At 40.8% G+C, this 14,191-nt stretch overlaps 1 protein-coding gene across 1 annotated transcript; it reads right to left on the minus strand.

Moving 5' to 3' along the window:
* Positions 1-957: 957 nt before the first annotated feature.
* On the minus strand, positions 958-12,970 carry LOC139474464 (perlwapin-like). Its single transcript, XM_071257499.1, has 5 exons — positions 12,935-12,970; positions 6,454-6,552; positions 5,441-5,531; positions 2,155-2,307; positions 958-1,109 (listed from the first exon to the last, which is right to left on the minus strand). Exons 1-5 carry the CDS (start codon positions 12,968-12,970, stop codon positions 958-960), a joined length of 531 nt encoding a protein of 176 aa, XP_071113600.1.
* Positions 12,971-14,191: the final 1,221 nt, after the last annotated feature.

Consider the following 14,191-nt stretch of genomic DNA (forward strand, 5'->3'; position numbering starts at 1 on the left):
CCGCTAATTTTGCTTTTATGGCTACTAAATATCAGTATTGCGTTTCTTTATTTGAAGAGTATAGTATTGGTAAACGTTTTGATGATATGTTTTGGCGACAAATTACCAGAGTCACAAATGAAACGATTGTTCGTTCGGGTACCGGAAAACATAAATGTGTTTGTTTGTTATCAATAGACTGTTTAGTTGAGCAACCGAATATATTAGAGAGTGCTGTTCTACGCTGTAGAAGTATATTTTAGCTTTATCACAGCGGGCTGCAAGCAGACGAGGTGAGGTGAAATTGGGTTTAACGTCGCGTATATAGCGACGTGCATGCACGTGTATTTGTGTGGCTGCTTGTGCTATTGCGGTCTAATCCCGATTTCTTGTGCTAGCGCACTGAGATACCATGCCGCAGTTTAACATACCCCACTCAGACACAGTATACTGACTCCGAGCCGACCAGTCCTTGTTTTAGCCCCTTAATGCCGAGCGCCAGGCAATGTAACAAGAAGTACGTCTTTGGGTAGGACGCGACCGGGGATCAAACTCCGGACCTTCCGCTCTCCGAGCGGAGGCGGTCGGGGTGCAAGGTACCGAATCCAGACCAGGCAGGCCAGTGTTGAGCAGTCCACGCCGTCGGGGTACGAATACACACTGTTAGCCAGACTATATACTGTAGCAATCCGATCCTCGTTCTAGGATAGTTCATGGGGTGCTGTGTGCCAATTCTGCCCCGAAGAATGTATGTGTTACCTGTGACATACAAACAAAACCCTCGACTGAATCTGACACATGACAATACAGCCACGCATGCTGATAATATTCTTTTATTGATCTGTCTGTCTCACATAATTGGTCAGCGCAACAAGTCAGCGATGTCACATATAGACTTGTACAAAAATATACCCACTTAAATGAAGTACAATAACTTGGTGGGTTTTCTCGGCAAGACGAATTAAAGATGGCGATTTTCTATCTTCCGGTAAATAAAGGTCTGACACATCGTCGACCTTGACATTCAGGGTAGGAGCAGCACTTGGTGTCCCCGGGGCAGGAGCTGTCCGACGTGCAGTCGTTGTTCACCCCACACCAGCTCACGCGGGCGGGGCAGTTGCCCTGTTTGGCTGGAGTCAACGATACCAATGAGACATGTTTGACGCCGGCTTTAGTGGCAGCTTACAGTTGCAGAAAGTAAACATGGACGCAGCTCAAGATACTATTGCCTCAACACACACAATGATAATAATAGTAATAATAGATGAATCCAATGAAATCATATATATCATTAAATGTTATGTCCCTTTTGACACTAATGTGATTGACAAGATTGAGGAAAAACATGGCAAATATGCGGACCTCGTTTTCGAAATGTCACGCTTGCATCCCAAGTACCAAGTTGTCCGACTCGCCATTGTTCTCGGTGCCTTAGTTTGGCACCGCCCAATATGTTGACTGACTGGAGAAAAGAAGTTTCATATTGGGTCTGTAACAACCATCTTGGGTTTTTACTGACGGTATAGTATTAGTTATGGTGTCTTTAGTTGCCGTATACGGTGTCATATTAGGTTACCTATATTACTAATCTAATATAACACCGAATACGGCAACTAAAGACACCATAACGAAATTATTATGCCGAAAAGTTACAAGTTTCTGGTATCCATATAGCAAATGTTGCCTTTTATCAGAGATTTCCTCATCGATGCTACTAGCAAAGCGTCTGACAGCCATTGCTGATTTCAAAGGGAGACCACTCTTCAAACCTTAGAGGCCAAACCTTGTTGAAATTTTTAACTATAATCTTTATCAATAAAGTCAAGAATGTGATCTAAAAAACAAATTAATGTCCTTGCACATTACAGTTAATGATAGTAAAACAAAAAAACGGTGTCAAATAACGAATTTCGGTACCAGCTTTCCCATGTGAAATATGTGAGGTGGGTGTTGGAAAATCCAAGAAGGCTGTTACTGATGGTATACGGTCTCATATTGGTTTAGTATCAACCATCTTGGATTTTTACTGACGGTATACGGGCTCATGTGGGGTCAGTAGTTCTGCTCTCTGATTGGTCATTCTCACTTTCAGGCATAATAAATGTTCTTATCATCACCATCACCATCACCATCATCAGCAGCATCAGCATCAGCCTCATTGGGTAGTATACTTACAGCATAGAGATATATCCAGACAACACGCGCCTGACGAACAGACGAAGTTAAGAGGACAGTTTTGATTGGCCGAGCAGGATATCATGCTCCCGTTCTGGAAGACTGCCGTATCGCCCCCACCACGAGCACACTTAGGCGTAGGAAACGTTGGTGCTGTTTCAATACAAAAATAAAACTAATACTTTAAAGAAGCTATTTATGTAAATGGAAGAACAAGACCTCTACATATAAGGAATAGCTCGTGTGTCTTATACTACATACAGGTGATAGCACGTATGTGTGTACTACATATAAGGAATGGCTCGTGTGTCTGATACTACATACAGGTGATAGCACGTATGTGTGATACTACATATAAGGAATAGCGCGTGTGTCTGATATTACATACAGGTGATAGCACGTATGTGTGATACTACATATAAGGAGTGGCTCGTGTGTCTGATACTACATACAGGTGATAGCACGTATGTGTGATACTACATATAAGGAATGGCGCGTGTGTCTGATACTACATACAGGTGATAGCACGTATGTGTGATACTACATATAAGGAGTGGCTCGTGTGTCTGATACTACATACAGGTGATAGCACGTATGTGTGATACTACATATAAGGAGTGGCTCGTGTGTCTGATACTACATACAGATGACAGCACGTATGTGTGTACTACATATAGGGAATGGCTCGTGTGTCTGATACTACATACAGGTAATAGGACGTATGTGTGATACTACATATAAGGAATGGCTCGTGTGTCTGGTACTACATACAGGTGATAGCACGTATGTGTGATACTACATATAAGGAATAGCGCGTGTGTCTGATATTACATACAGGTGATAGCACGTATGTGTGATACTACATATAAGGAGTGGCTCGTGTGTCTGATACTACATACAGGTGACAGCACGTATGTGTGATACTACATATAAGGAATGGCTCGTGTGTCTGATACTACATACAGGTGATAGCACGTATGTGTGATACTACATATAAGGAGTGGCTCGTGTGTCTGATACTACATACAGGTGACAGCACGTATGTGTGTACTACATATAGGGAATGGCTCGTGTGTCTGATACTACATACAGGTAATAGGACGTATGTGTGATACTACATATAAGGAATAGCTCGTGTGTCTTATACTACATACAGGTAATAGGACGTATGTGTGATACTACATATAAGGAGTGGCTCGTGTGTCTGATACTACATACAGGTGATAGCACGTATGTGTGTACTACATATAAGGAGTGGCTCGTGTGTCTGGTACTACATACAGGTGATAGCACGTATGTGTGATACTACATATAAGGAATGGCTCGTGTGTCTGATACTACATACAGGTGATAGCACGTATGTATGATACTACATATAAGGAATGGCTCGTGTGTCTGATACTACATACAGGTGATAGCACGTATGTGTGATACTACATATAAGGAATGGCTCGTGTGTCTGATACTACATACAGATGATAGCACGTATGTGTGATACTACATATAAGGAATGGCGCGTGTGTCTGATACTACATACAGGTGACAGCACGTATGTGTGTACTACATATAAGGAGTGGCTCGTGTGTCTGATACTACATACAGGTGATAGCACGTATGTGTGATACTACATATAAGGAGTGGCTCGTGTGTCTGATACTACATAAAGGTGATAGCACGTATGTGTGACACTACATATAAATGATAGCACGTATGTGTGATACTACATATAAGGAATGGCTCGTGTGTTTGATACTACATAAAGGTGATAGCACGTATGTGTGACACTACATATAAGGAATGGCTCGTGTGTCTGATACTACATACAGGTGATAGCACGTATGTGTGATACTACATATAAGGAATGGCTCGTGTGTCTGATACTACATACAGATGATAGCACGTATGTGTGATACTACATATAAGGAATGGCGCGTGTGTCTGGTACTACATACAGATGATAGCACGTATGTGTGATACTACATATAAGGAGTGGCTCGTGTGTCTGATACTACATACAGATGATAGCACGTATGTGTGATACTACATATAAGGAGTGGCTCGTGTGTCTGGTACTACATACAGATGATAGCACGTATGTGTGATACTACATATAAGGAGTGGCTCGTGTGTCTGATACTACATACAGATGATAGCACGTATGTGTGATACTACATATAAGGAGTGGCGCGTGTGTCTGGTACTACATACAGATGATAGCACGTATGTGTGATACTACATATAAGGAGTGGCTCGTGTGTCTGATACTACATACAGGTGATAGCACGTATGTGTGTACTACACATAAGGAATGGCTCGTGTGTCTGATACTACATACAGGTGATAGCACGTATGTGTGTACTACATATAAGGAGTGGCTCGTGTGTCTGATACTACATACAGGTGACAGCACGTATGTGTGATACTACATATAAGGAATGGCGCGTGTGTCTGGTACTACATACAGATGATAGCACGTATATGTGATACTACATATAAGGAGTGGCTCGTGTGTCTGATACTACATACAGATGATAGCACGTATGTGTGATACTACATATAAGGAGTGGCGCGTGTGTCTGGTACTACATACAGATGATAGCACGTATGTGTGATACTACATATAAGGAATGGCTCGTGTGTCTGATACTACATACAGGTGATAGCACGTATGTGTGATACTACATATAAGGAATGGCTCGTGTGTCTGATACTACATACAGGTGATAGCACGTATGTGTGATACTACATATAAGGAGTGGCTCGTGTGTCTGATACTACATACAGGTGACAGCACGTATGTGTGATACTACATATAAGGAATGGCTCGTGTGTCTGATACTACATACAGGTGATAGCACGTATGTGTGATACTACATATAAGGAATGGCTCGTGTGTCTGATACTACATACAGGTGATAGCACGTATGTGTGATACTACATATAAGGAGTGGCTCGTGTGTCTGATACTACATACAGGTGACAGCACGTATGTGTGATACTATATATAAGGAATGGCTCGTGTGTCTGTTACTACATACAGGTGATAGCACGTATGTGTGATACTACATATAAGGAATGGCGCGTGTGTCTGATACTACATAAAGGTGACAGCACGTATGTGTGATACTACATATAAGGAGTGGCGCGTGTGTCTGATACTACATACAGGTGATAGCACGTATGTGTGATACTACATATAAGGAGTGGCGCGTGTGTCTGATACTACATACAGGTGATAGCACGTATGTGGAATCCATGTATATCGACAACCAGTGTATCACCCTACCTATGGAGGCGGCGGGAACACAGGCCGGTGTAACAGGCAACCCTGCTGCACCCACTGCTCGGCAGAAGAAACCAGAAGCACATTCTGTAACCTAGGCGACAGCATCATACAAGGAAGGAATAAGAATTATAACGGTTGATAGTTTGAAAAGTCAATAAATTGATAAATATATGATTTGAATGAACGAATGAGTGAATTGAAAAAGGAACAAACGATGCAACGAATAAATGAATGTAATTGATGAAGACCTATACTTTGTGTGAAGGAAAGAAATAATGATAACTAAATATATATACATAAATGAATGAATGAATGAATGAATTGCATGAATGAATGAATGAATGAATGAATGAATGAAATAATATCATGAGAAACTAGATGAAGGAAGGATGGATGGATGGAAGGATGGATGGAAGGAAGGAAGGAAACACATTAGCTAAAATGTCCGATGTCTTCGAGTGAGTGGGTATATGATATTTTACGCCACAGTCAGCACTTGTCTATTTCGATATATTGCAGCTGACCAGACAGAGACCGATGGTTGGTGCTTTATAGAAACATTCCACACAGTCGGGATAGTGTTACAGGAGCATGACATTGTAACCGCCCCACTTATTCAGCTCTAAATACAAGCATATGGACGTCATGGCCTATTCTGCTCGGGAATACCGTTAAGGTTATGAAGGTTTGAACGTCATCGAAGTGCTGGTCATTGTAACTAAGAGTGAACTGATATTTGTACCATGCCCCCATAATGAGAATTATGCAACAAAGTCCCGTTTATCCGGACGTTACCCTTCCCATTAAAGTCAACCGGATTAACAAATGTCCGGAATAATAAAGTAGAGTTCTGATTGACGTCCTCTGTACACGTGTATGTAAATGTTTCAACCAGAAATGGTCCGAAAGATCAGGTTTAAGGACTAACAGTGTTTCACGGCAAGTTGTCAGAATAAGCCATACTTAACGTTTCAAGTACACACACATGCAACAAGTGCTTATGAAGGACTTACAGTACAGACGTCGCAGTTGTAGGTGCCGGGGAAGGGGAAATCGACGTCGGCGGAGTAGTACCTGGAGTTGGTACCGTCAACAGCCTCCAGCGTCGCAACCTGTAACAAGCGTCCCGTCACCGCGGCAGTGAGCATGTGACTTCAATATGAGCATGTGACTTCAATATGTGCCTGTAACTTCAATATGTGCGTGTGACTTCAATATGTGCATGTGACTTCACTATGTGCATGTGACTTCAATATGTGCATGTAACTTCAATATGTGCATGTGACTTCAATATGTGCATGTGACTTCACTATGTGCATGTGACTTCAATATGTGCATGTGACTTCAATATGTGCATGTGACTTCAATGTGTGCATGTGACTTCACTATGTACATGTGACTTCAACATGTCCATGTGACCTCAACATGTGCATGTGACTTCAATATGTGCATGTGACTTCAATGTGTGCATGTGACTTCACTATGTACATGTGACTTCAACATGTCCATGTGACCTCAACATGTGCATGTGACTTCACTTTGTGCATGTGACTTCACTAAGTGCATGTGACATCAGTATGTGCATGTGACTTCACTAAGTGCATGTGACATCAGTATGTGCATGTGACTTCACTTTGTGCATCTACATGAGCAGTACTAAGTATGTGATACACCCCTATCTTCACGGAGTGCCGGGGTAGATTTGTGGTAAATGTGTTCGCTCGTCATGTTGAAGGCCTAGGTTCGACTCCATTTCTGGTGTCCCCCGCTGTGATATTGGTCAATAAAAGCAGCGGAAAACCATACTCACTCTCTCAACTTCAGAATACAAGAGAGATTCTTCATTATTTTATGTAACATATTATTACAATTGTGTACTTATTGTTATTGTTTCCCTTGGATAGAGAATCACGGTCGACAGACCCCTGCAGAAATAATGTCTAATTAAGTATCAAATTAAACACTCGATCGAAGAATTAAGACGTGCACGAGTTCACACAACAAGATCGCACCATCAGCGGTGGAAGTTTGGAGACAGAGAACTGGGACTTTTCACCCAAGCCACCCGGCTAGATCTACGAGACGCCATGTTGAAAGCAGCTGCTCGCCCAGCACAGTGTGGACAAGTAGGGTGGAGTTAGGATACAGATGAGTGGCTACTCTTCTGGTGACCTGCAGAGTTCTTGTTGTTGGGTTGACTCTGCATCATCTGTGTGAACTGGGATTCAACATGGGTCGAGATGCGGGACAACTCGTGATATCTAGCATTGAAACAATAGGTGAGAAATGTTATTTTTTCAGGCCTTCAAAATCAATTGGCAAATATCCACTTTCTTCAATTCACCAGTTCCAGTTCCAGCTTGTTAACTTTATATGGCGATTCTGAATTAAACCCTGCACCAAGAATGATTATGATGCATCTTTAAAAAGACACGAAGTACTGATATCTGTCATAAACTCTGTGAAAGAACAGTTTTCGTCGGATATGATGGAGCTGAAAGCAGAGACTAATAACGGAACAAAAGGTCAGTAAAATACAAAGTTTGGATGATCTCAAGTCACAAGAAGAAATACTCCTACCAGGTATTGATCATCTGGACGAACGATCAGAAAAATTCGAAACCTGTATTGAAGTCTAGATCAGCTCGGTTTACAATCAACGAGAGATCTAGCCAGATATTTACCAACAAGAACTAATACAGTAGACGGCATAATGGTGTTATCTATGACTTGCCTGAAAGGTGTGATGAAACTGGACAGTGTGTGTGCGATACATTGAGCAACAGCGCTAAAGAAAACGAGGAGCCAATCACCCCGGGCATTACCTAGAGCACATAGGCCAGGTAGTGTGCGACCCAGTAGCAGCAAGACACCACGCACTCTGATGTACTGTGTGGAAGATCTCAGGAACAGTCTTAGGGATAATGCTATAGGGATAGTGAATGACCTGACGAAACGGCAGAGGAGCACGCTACACGACCTGAAGGAACAGACATAGTACGGCTACTATATGAACGGAAGTCTTCTCATCTCTGATTGCAGGTTAAGCCTCAACGATGTCCAGGAAACACCGACCAAGGAAGTAACGACATGGTAACGGACGAATACACAACGACTTCTGCCACACCGGACGTCACTACACCACGTCACACTAGGGATCGTAGAAATAGTCGGGATGGTAGACGCCGTCTACGTGCAAACATCAAGCCTGCCACACTGGCGACTACGACAGATACATTGTATGAGATAGGGGAGTGACAGGGCCCAGTATTTATAACCTGGACTAAATAAATACATCTGGACATCAACCTCTAGATCTATGTATATCTTTTAATATGAACATACTTAATGGCAGATGTTTGAAAGATGCCGGTATTGGTGACTTCACATTTATATGCTCTTCGGGAGCAAATGAGGTTGACTATGTCATGCTTCGCCTCCCTTGTTGACGTGGTGCTGTAAATTCAATATCGAATCTAGGCCAGATCCATCACATCTGCCTGTGACATGACTATATCAGTCACACGCCATTGACTACACGAGACAAGTGCACGTGCGTCTCCTGCGATGTACAAGGTTAATGAGACGTCAATCAGCTGGGTCTACTCAGGGACAAACACCTTTCTCCTGAGTTTCAGGATATTTTACAGTAATGTTGTGATATAGATAAAACAACTTATCATCCAAAACTGGCTCCCACAGGAGATATCGCTTGGATGAGATCAAGCGATATCTACACTGTAGATATCGCTGCAATGAAATTACATCACAATGCTTTGCAGACCATTGTGACATCACTGGTTACCATGACGTCACAATCAAATGACATCACTAATGGCTCTGCTACTGAAGCTGTTTGCAGTACTTTTTACACTGAAGACACTGCTAATTACTGTCTACAAATTGAAAAAGTTGAAAGAATGATGTTGGATGATAAATAAAATCTCACCCTCGTGTCTTTTGATATCAAATATATCAACACTCGTTGATAAAAGTGCCAAAAATCCTCGGCAAGCCTCGGATTTTTCCACTTTTATCAACTCGTGTTGATATATTTGATATCAAAAGACACTCGGGTGATATTCTCTATATGACTGTTGGGTGATTGGGTTTGTGCAGCGTCTGAGTCAATGAAGACAAAGTAAAGATCAAGGTAATCACTCTAAAGTGCGGTTTGACAAGGAATGCAAGTCCTATAGATGTGAATGCCACGGACTTGTACTGGTTTTTAGACAGCGTAAAGATAGCGGGTCTCTCAGACATTACAAAAGAGCAAGACATGATTACACTAATGTATCACGGGAGAAGAAAAGAAGGTATAATGATTCTATTCGTGATACACTAACAGGCAACGTAAATAATGCAAAAGAGGCTTTGGAAAACGGTACGATATATGATTGGAAGTTATCTACACAATCCAAAATTTAATGTAATTACTGATGATTGGTACAATATTTTGACAATATCTTTCATTAATCAAATGGTAATGTTGATGCAGTTATTCATGATAACAATGATGGCCATGTTGATGATGCAGCTGTCAGTATGTTAGATGTACCAAATGCACCACGTGAAATACACCAATGTATTATGGACTTAAAATCATCCAAATCTGCTGGATCGGATGATATGATAGCCGAATTCTTTAAAGATGTCCATGACTTGTTATTACCATACCTTGAACTCATTTTAATATATTGTTTGATTTAGCGTATTTTCTACAATCTTGGAGCACAGGCATAATTATACCTTTACATAAGAAAGGTCATACACACACACCTAATAACTACAGAGGAATTACGTTGTTGAGTGTGTTTAGCAAATTATATACGTCTATGTTAAACAAGCCATTAACATTTTGGTCAGAGGCATATGCTAGAATATCTTAATCACAAGCAGAATTCCGAAAGGGTAATAGCACCACAGACAATATTCGTATTTTGCACTCCATTATACAGAGGTACTTGTCAAAAAACGTGGCAAGCTCTATGTTGCATTTGTGGATTTTACTAAGGCGTTCGATTTAGGTAATAGAAATAAACTATGGTATGTTCTAATATGTAGAGGAGTTTGAATGCCTTAAATTCATTTTTTGTTGTATTAAAGCATGTGTCAGAGCTAACAACATATTGTCAGACCCTTTAGAATGGCCACTGGGCCTAAGACAAGGGTTCGTTTTAAGCCCACTATTGTTCTCAATGTTTTTGTAATGAACATGCTGATGAACTTCATCCAGATATCATTCAATTATTTCTGCTTTTGTTTGCTGACGATGTGGAACTTATTTCATCCACCATTTTTTGGTCTTCAGAAACAGATTGATACTTTGGATAGTTTTTACTCTGACTACAATTTGTCTGTTAATTTAGATAAAACCAAAGTACTTGCATTTAAGAATGGTGGCATTATGTCAAGATATGTACAATAGTTTTATCATGACACACAAATAGAATGTGTTACATCATATTCGTACTTTGGAATATTATTTTCTTAATCTTTGTGATGGAATAAGCTTCTTTTAGGTGCCATGTTGCGAGCAGAAAATGTTATGTGTGGTATATTTAGGACAATGACAGCAATTCAATCCTAACCATATGAGATATATTTCAAAAATGTGTCCTATTTTGATGTACGATATTTGAAGGTTAGATAGTTGTAAAGACATTGAGGTGATTCATTTATTCGCATGCACGCGTTTCCTACGCGTAAAATTATCAACTCCAACTCCTTATGGTAAGTGGAGAATATGGCAGATAGCTTAGAAAGTCTTGCAAAACTAAGATGAAGTTCCCATCAGTTAAGAATTGAAACCGGATGGCACTGCAAACAACCAAGATGCGAGGGAATATGTTTACTCTGTAACAAATTGTAAATAGAAGATGAGTACCATTTTAATCCTTGTTTGTGATCTAAATCAATCAGGAACTGTAATATACCAGCACAATTCTGTTTCAATCCTTCTATGAATAAATTTCATACGCTCATGTCCAGTAAAATTGAAGATGTTTTAAAGAATTGAGTGAGTAAGTATGTTGGGTTTAACGCCGCTTTTAACAGTATTCAAGTTATATCTCGGCGTGTCAGCTTAATGTGGAAGGAAAGCCCGAAGTGATGCAGGTCTCAGACTTTTACCACTTCGAGGAAACCCACGAGCACGGGTATTGTGCTGACAAACCTAGAAACATAATCGGGGCAAACCTGGGCCCACTTGCACAAAGCGATCTTAGCGCAGCGACTATTGTAAGCCTATGTTAAAGTATTGGCGTTACGATCATCTTAGTGCTAAGATCGCTTTGTGCAAGTGGGCCCTGGATTCGAACGCACAATCATAGGATTCTAGCGTGTCTGTACAGCGAATCGCGGCGCCTTAGACGACTGGGCCACCCGTGCCCCTAAATTTTAAAGAATCTTGCAATGTCTGTATATAAGTCTACAGAACTAAGAAGGGCTGTGATAGAACAAAGTAACACCGTCTCTCTGTTGAACACCATGTGATATCGGTCGCTGGCCTACACTCCTTTGTGAATAAAGCTAATTATGAACTATCCACAGTGTCAAGATAATGTATATTACAGTAGACACTTGTTTATTTGTATTGATGGTCGTAAGATTGGCAACGTAATATATTTTATTAACGGAAATCAAAGGAAAGCTTAGTTAAAACTTCACTTGCAAATCAACGTGAACTTACTCCCATCTACCTACTTCCATTTAGGTACTTACAGCGTTGTGAGGTAAGCTAACAGTTACTGTTGCATATTACTATCGATGTGGTAACACTAAACAAAACTACTATTTTCTCCTCGATGCGAAAAGTTGAACAAAACAGGATTGTGTTATTATTGCAACACTTCTCAATGTATTCATTGACTGTTAAAATCATCTCGGACGTGGTAAAACGCAACCAGTTAAGCACCCATCACCCTAAACAGTTAAGCTACGTGACAGCATCAATGATCTACTGAAAGAAAACAGCATCGTTATACAATCATGTAGCAAAACAAAATAGACTGAAACGCTTTGAAAACGCTCATTCGAATTTTTGTATTTTTTAGCAAAAATGGCCCCGAAATCAAGTTAAGTTGTTTTGTGTATTCAGATAATCAAACACAACAATGTTGTCGTAAAGGTTCGAATCCCATTGGATGTGTTTGGAGATGGAAACACGTTTCTCAAGCTTGGAGGCCTGGTGTGTGTTCCACAATGCGATCGTAACGCTAAGGTTATCGTAACTCCCATACTTTAACATAGACTTACGACTGTCGTAAGATTAAGCACTTACGACGATTGCTTTGTGGAACGGGGCCCTGATTGTGAGTGTCCAATGTGAGTCAGTATTATAGTACTTTACGTTGATGTGATAATACAACACGCTGTCATTTCATCATTGGTGTAGTCAAACGTGCCAAAACCCTGGCACCATTAAACCCTCGGAACACTTGGGAACATGTCATTCATCTACTTTGTAAAATCACAAAACACAAGCTTACTTACGATTAACACTGCAGCGATATGCGTCATCGCGTCCATTATTCCGCCACCTCTAAGGCGACACCCCGGCGCCCCCATATATACAGCTGTGTTAAAGGTGACGGCGAACATAAAACACTCAGTGACTGTTTTTTGACCAACTCGTTGTAACTAAGTGGCAGTGTGATTGACAATTCAACAGTTTTTTACCTAAACGACAATGGCCGAAAAGTCAGTTTTATGTTTCAACTCTAGGTGACCGTACGGCTGTCGACTAAAAACGATGGCTGTCAAACTCACCTTTCTTTGTGTTTTATCCTACTCTAGATGTTACTGTTACTGTTGTTGGGTTGATAGAAGACCCAGGGCCATTTACCTTCTGGTCAGTTCACGATACAATATAGCGTGAGTGAGTGAATGTTGTTTAACGCATCAATCAGGACTATTCCAGTTGTATTCCAATATCATCATAGCCTGTAAAATATCGAGTCTGGACCAGACAATCCAGTGATCTGTATTATGATCGTACAGTTTGAAATATTTACCCTTTTCAATATGTTTTACTGAGACAATACTAAATCTATGTATGAACAAAATAGAACTGAATGTGTAATAGCGTGCAATAACATTTCGTGCCGAAACTACTTTCAGACATCTCAAGGTTTCTTTGATGTTATCTAAAAATATATGTAAAATACAAAAAAGATGTTTAATTAAAGATTGAGTGATGAAGCAGTAAGTTTATACTCCGAAACGTATTCCTCATAATAAAGACGTTGACATCCACAATTATCTTCCTTAATCAAGGATTGTTTGTATATTTCGTTCGGTTCGCGGAGGAATGAATCGAAAAGACCGATATGCAAAGTGTGTGAGTCAAGGTTGTGGCTGTGGATGGAAGCTTACAATGTCTTACCCTAGAGTCGCTTTGTGAATGGAGACTGAAGCCTAAACCAATGATCGCGATTTTTGCGATTTTTGAGATAAGATCGTTTTGCGCAAGGGTCAAGGAGTGAGTGAGTGAGTATGGTTCTACACCGCTTTTAGCAATATTCCAGCAATATCACGGCGGGGGACACCAGAAATGAGCTCCACACATTGTACCCAGGTCGGGAATGGCACCCGGGTCTTCGGTGTGACGGACGAACGCTTTAGCAACTAGGCTACTCGACCGCCCCAGGATGGTCAAGAGAGATACGACATGTGTTACGTGTGAGTAATGTAAATGGCGGTAGAAACTGTTGTTAATTTCAGAAAGCTGACAAGAATATCATCTGTTGG

This window comes from Haliotis cracherodii, unplaced genomic scaffold (genome assembly GCF_022045235.1).
Source record: "Haliotis cracherodii isolate W230 unplaced genomic scaffold, xgHalCrac1.p SCAF_3, whole genome shotgun sequence".
NCBI classification, from domain to species: domain Eukaryota; kingdom Metazoa; phylum Mollusca; class Gastropoda; order Lepetellida; family Haliotidae; genus Haliotis; species Haliotis cracherodii.

Bases quoted from the DNA above. Each gene is read 5' to 3' on its own strand.
- LOC139474464 (XM_071257499.1), bottom strand. From the start codon at position 12,970: ATGGACGCGATGACGCATATCGCTGCAGTGTTAATC. The intron at 6,553-12,934 runs GTAAGTAAGCTT...CGCTTGTTACAG, and splicing joins ATATCGCTGCAGTGTTAATC to GTTGCGACGCTGGAGGCTGT. The intron at 1,110-2,154 runs GTAAGTATACTA...CGTTGACTCCAG, and splicing joins TCTGGATATATCTCTATGCT to CCAAACAGGGCAACTGCCCC.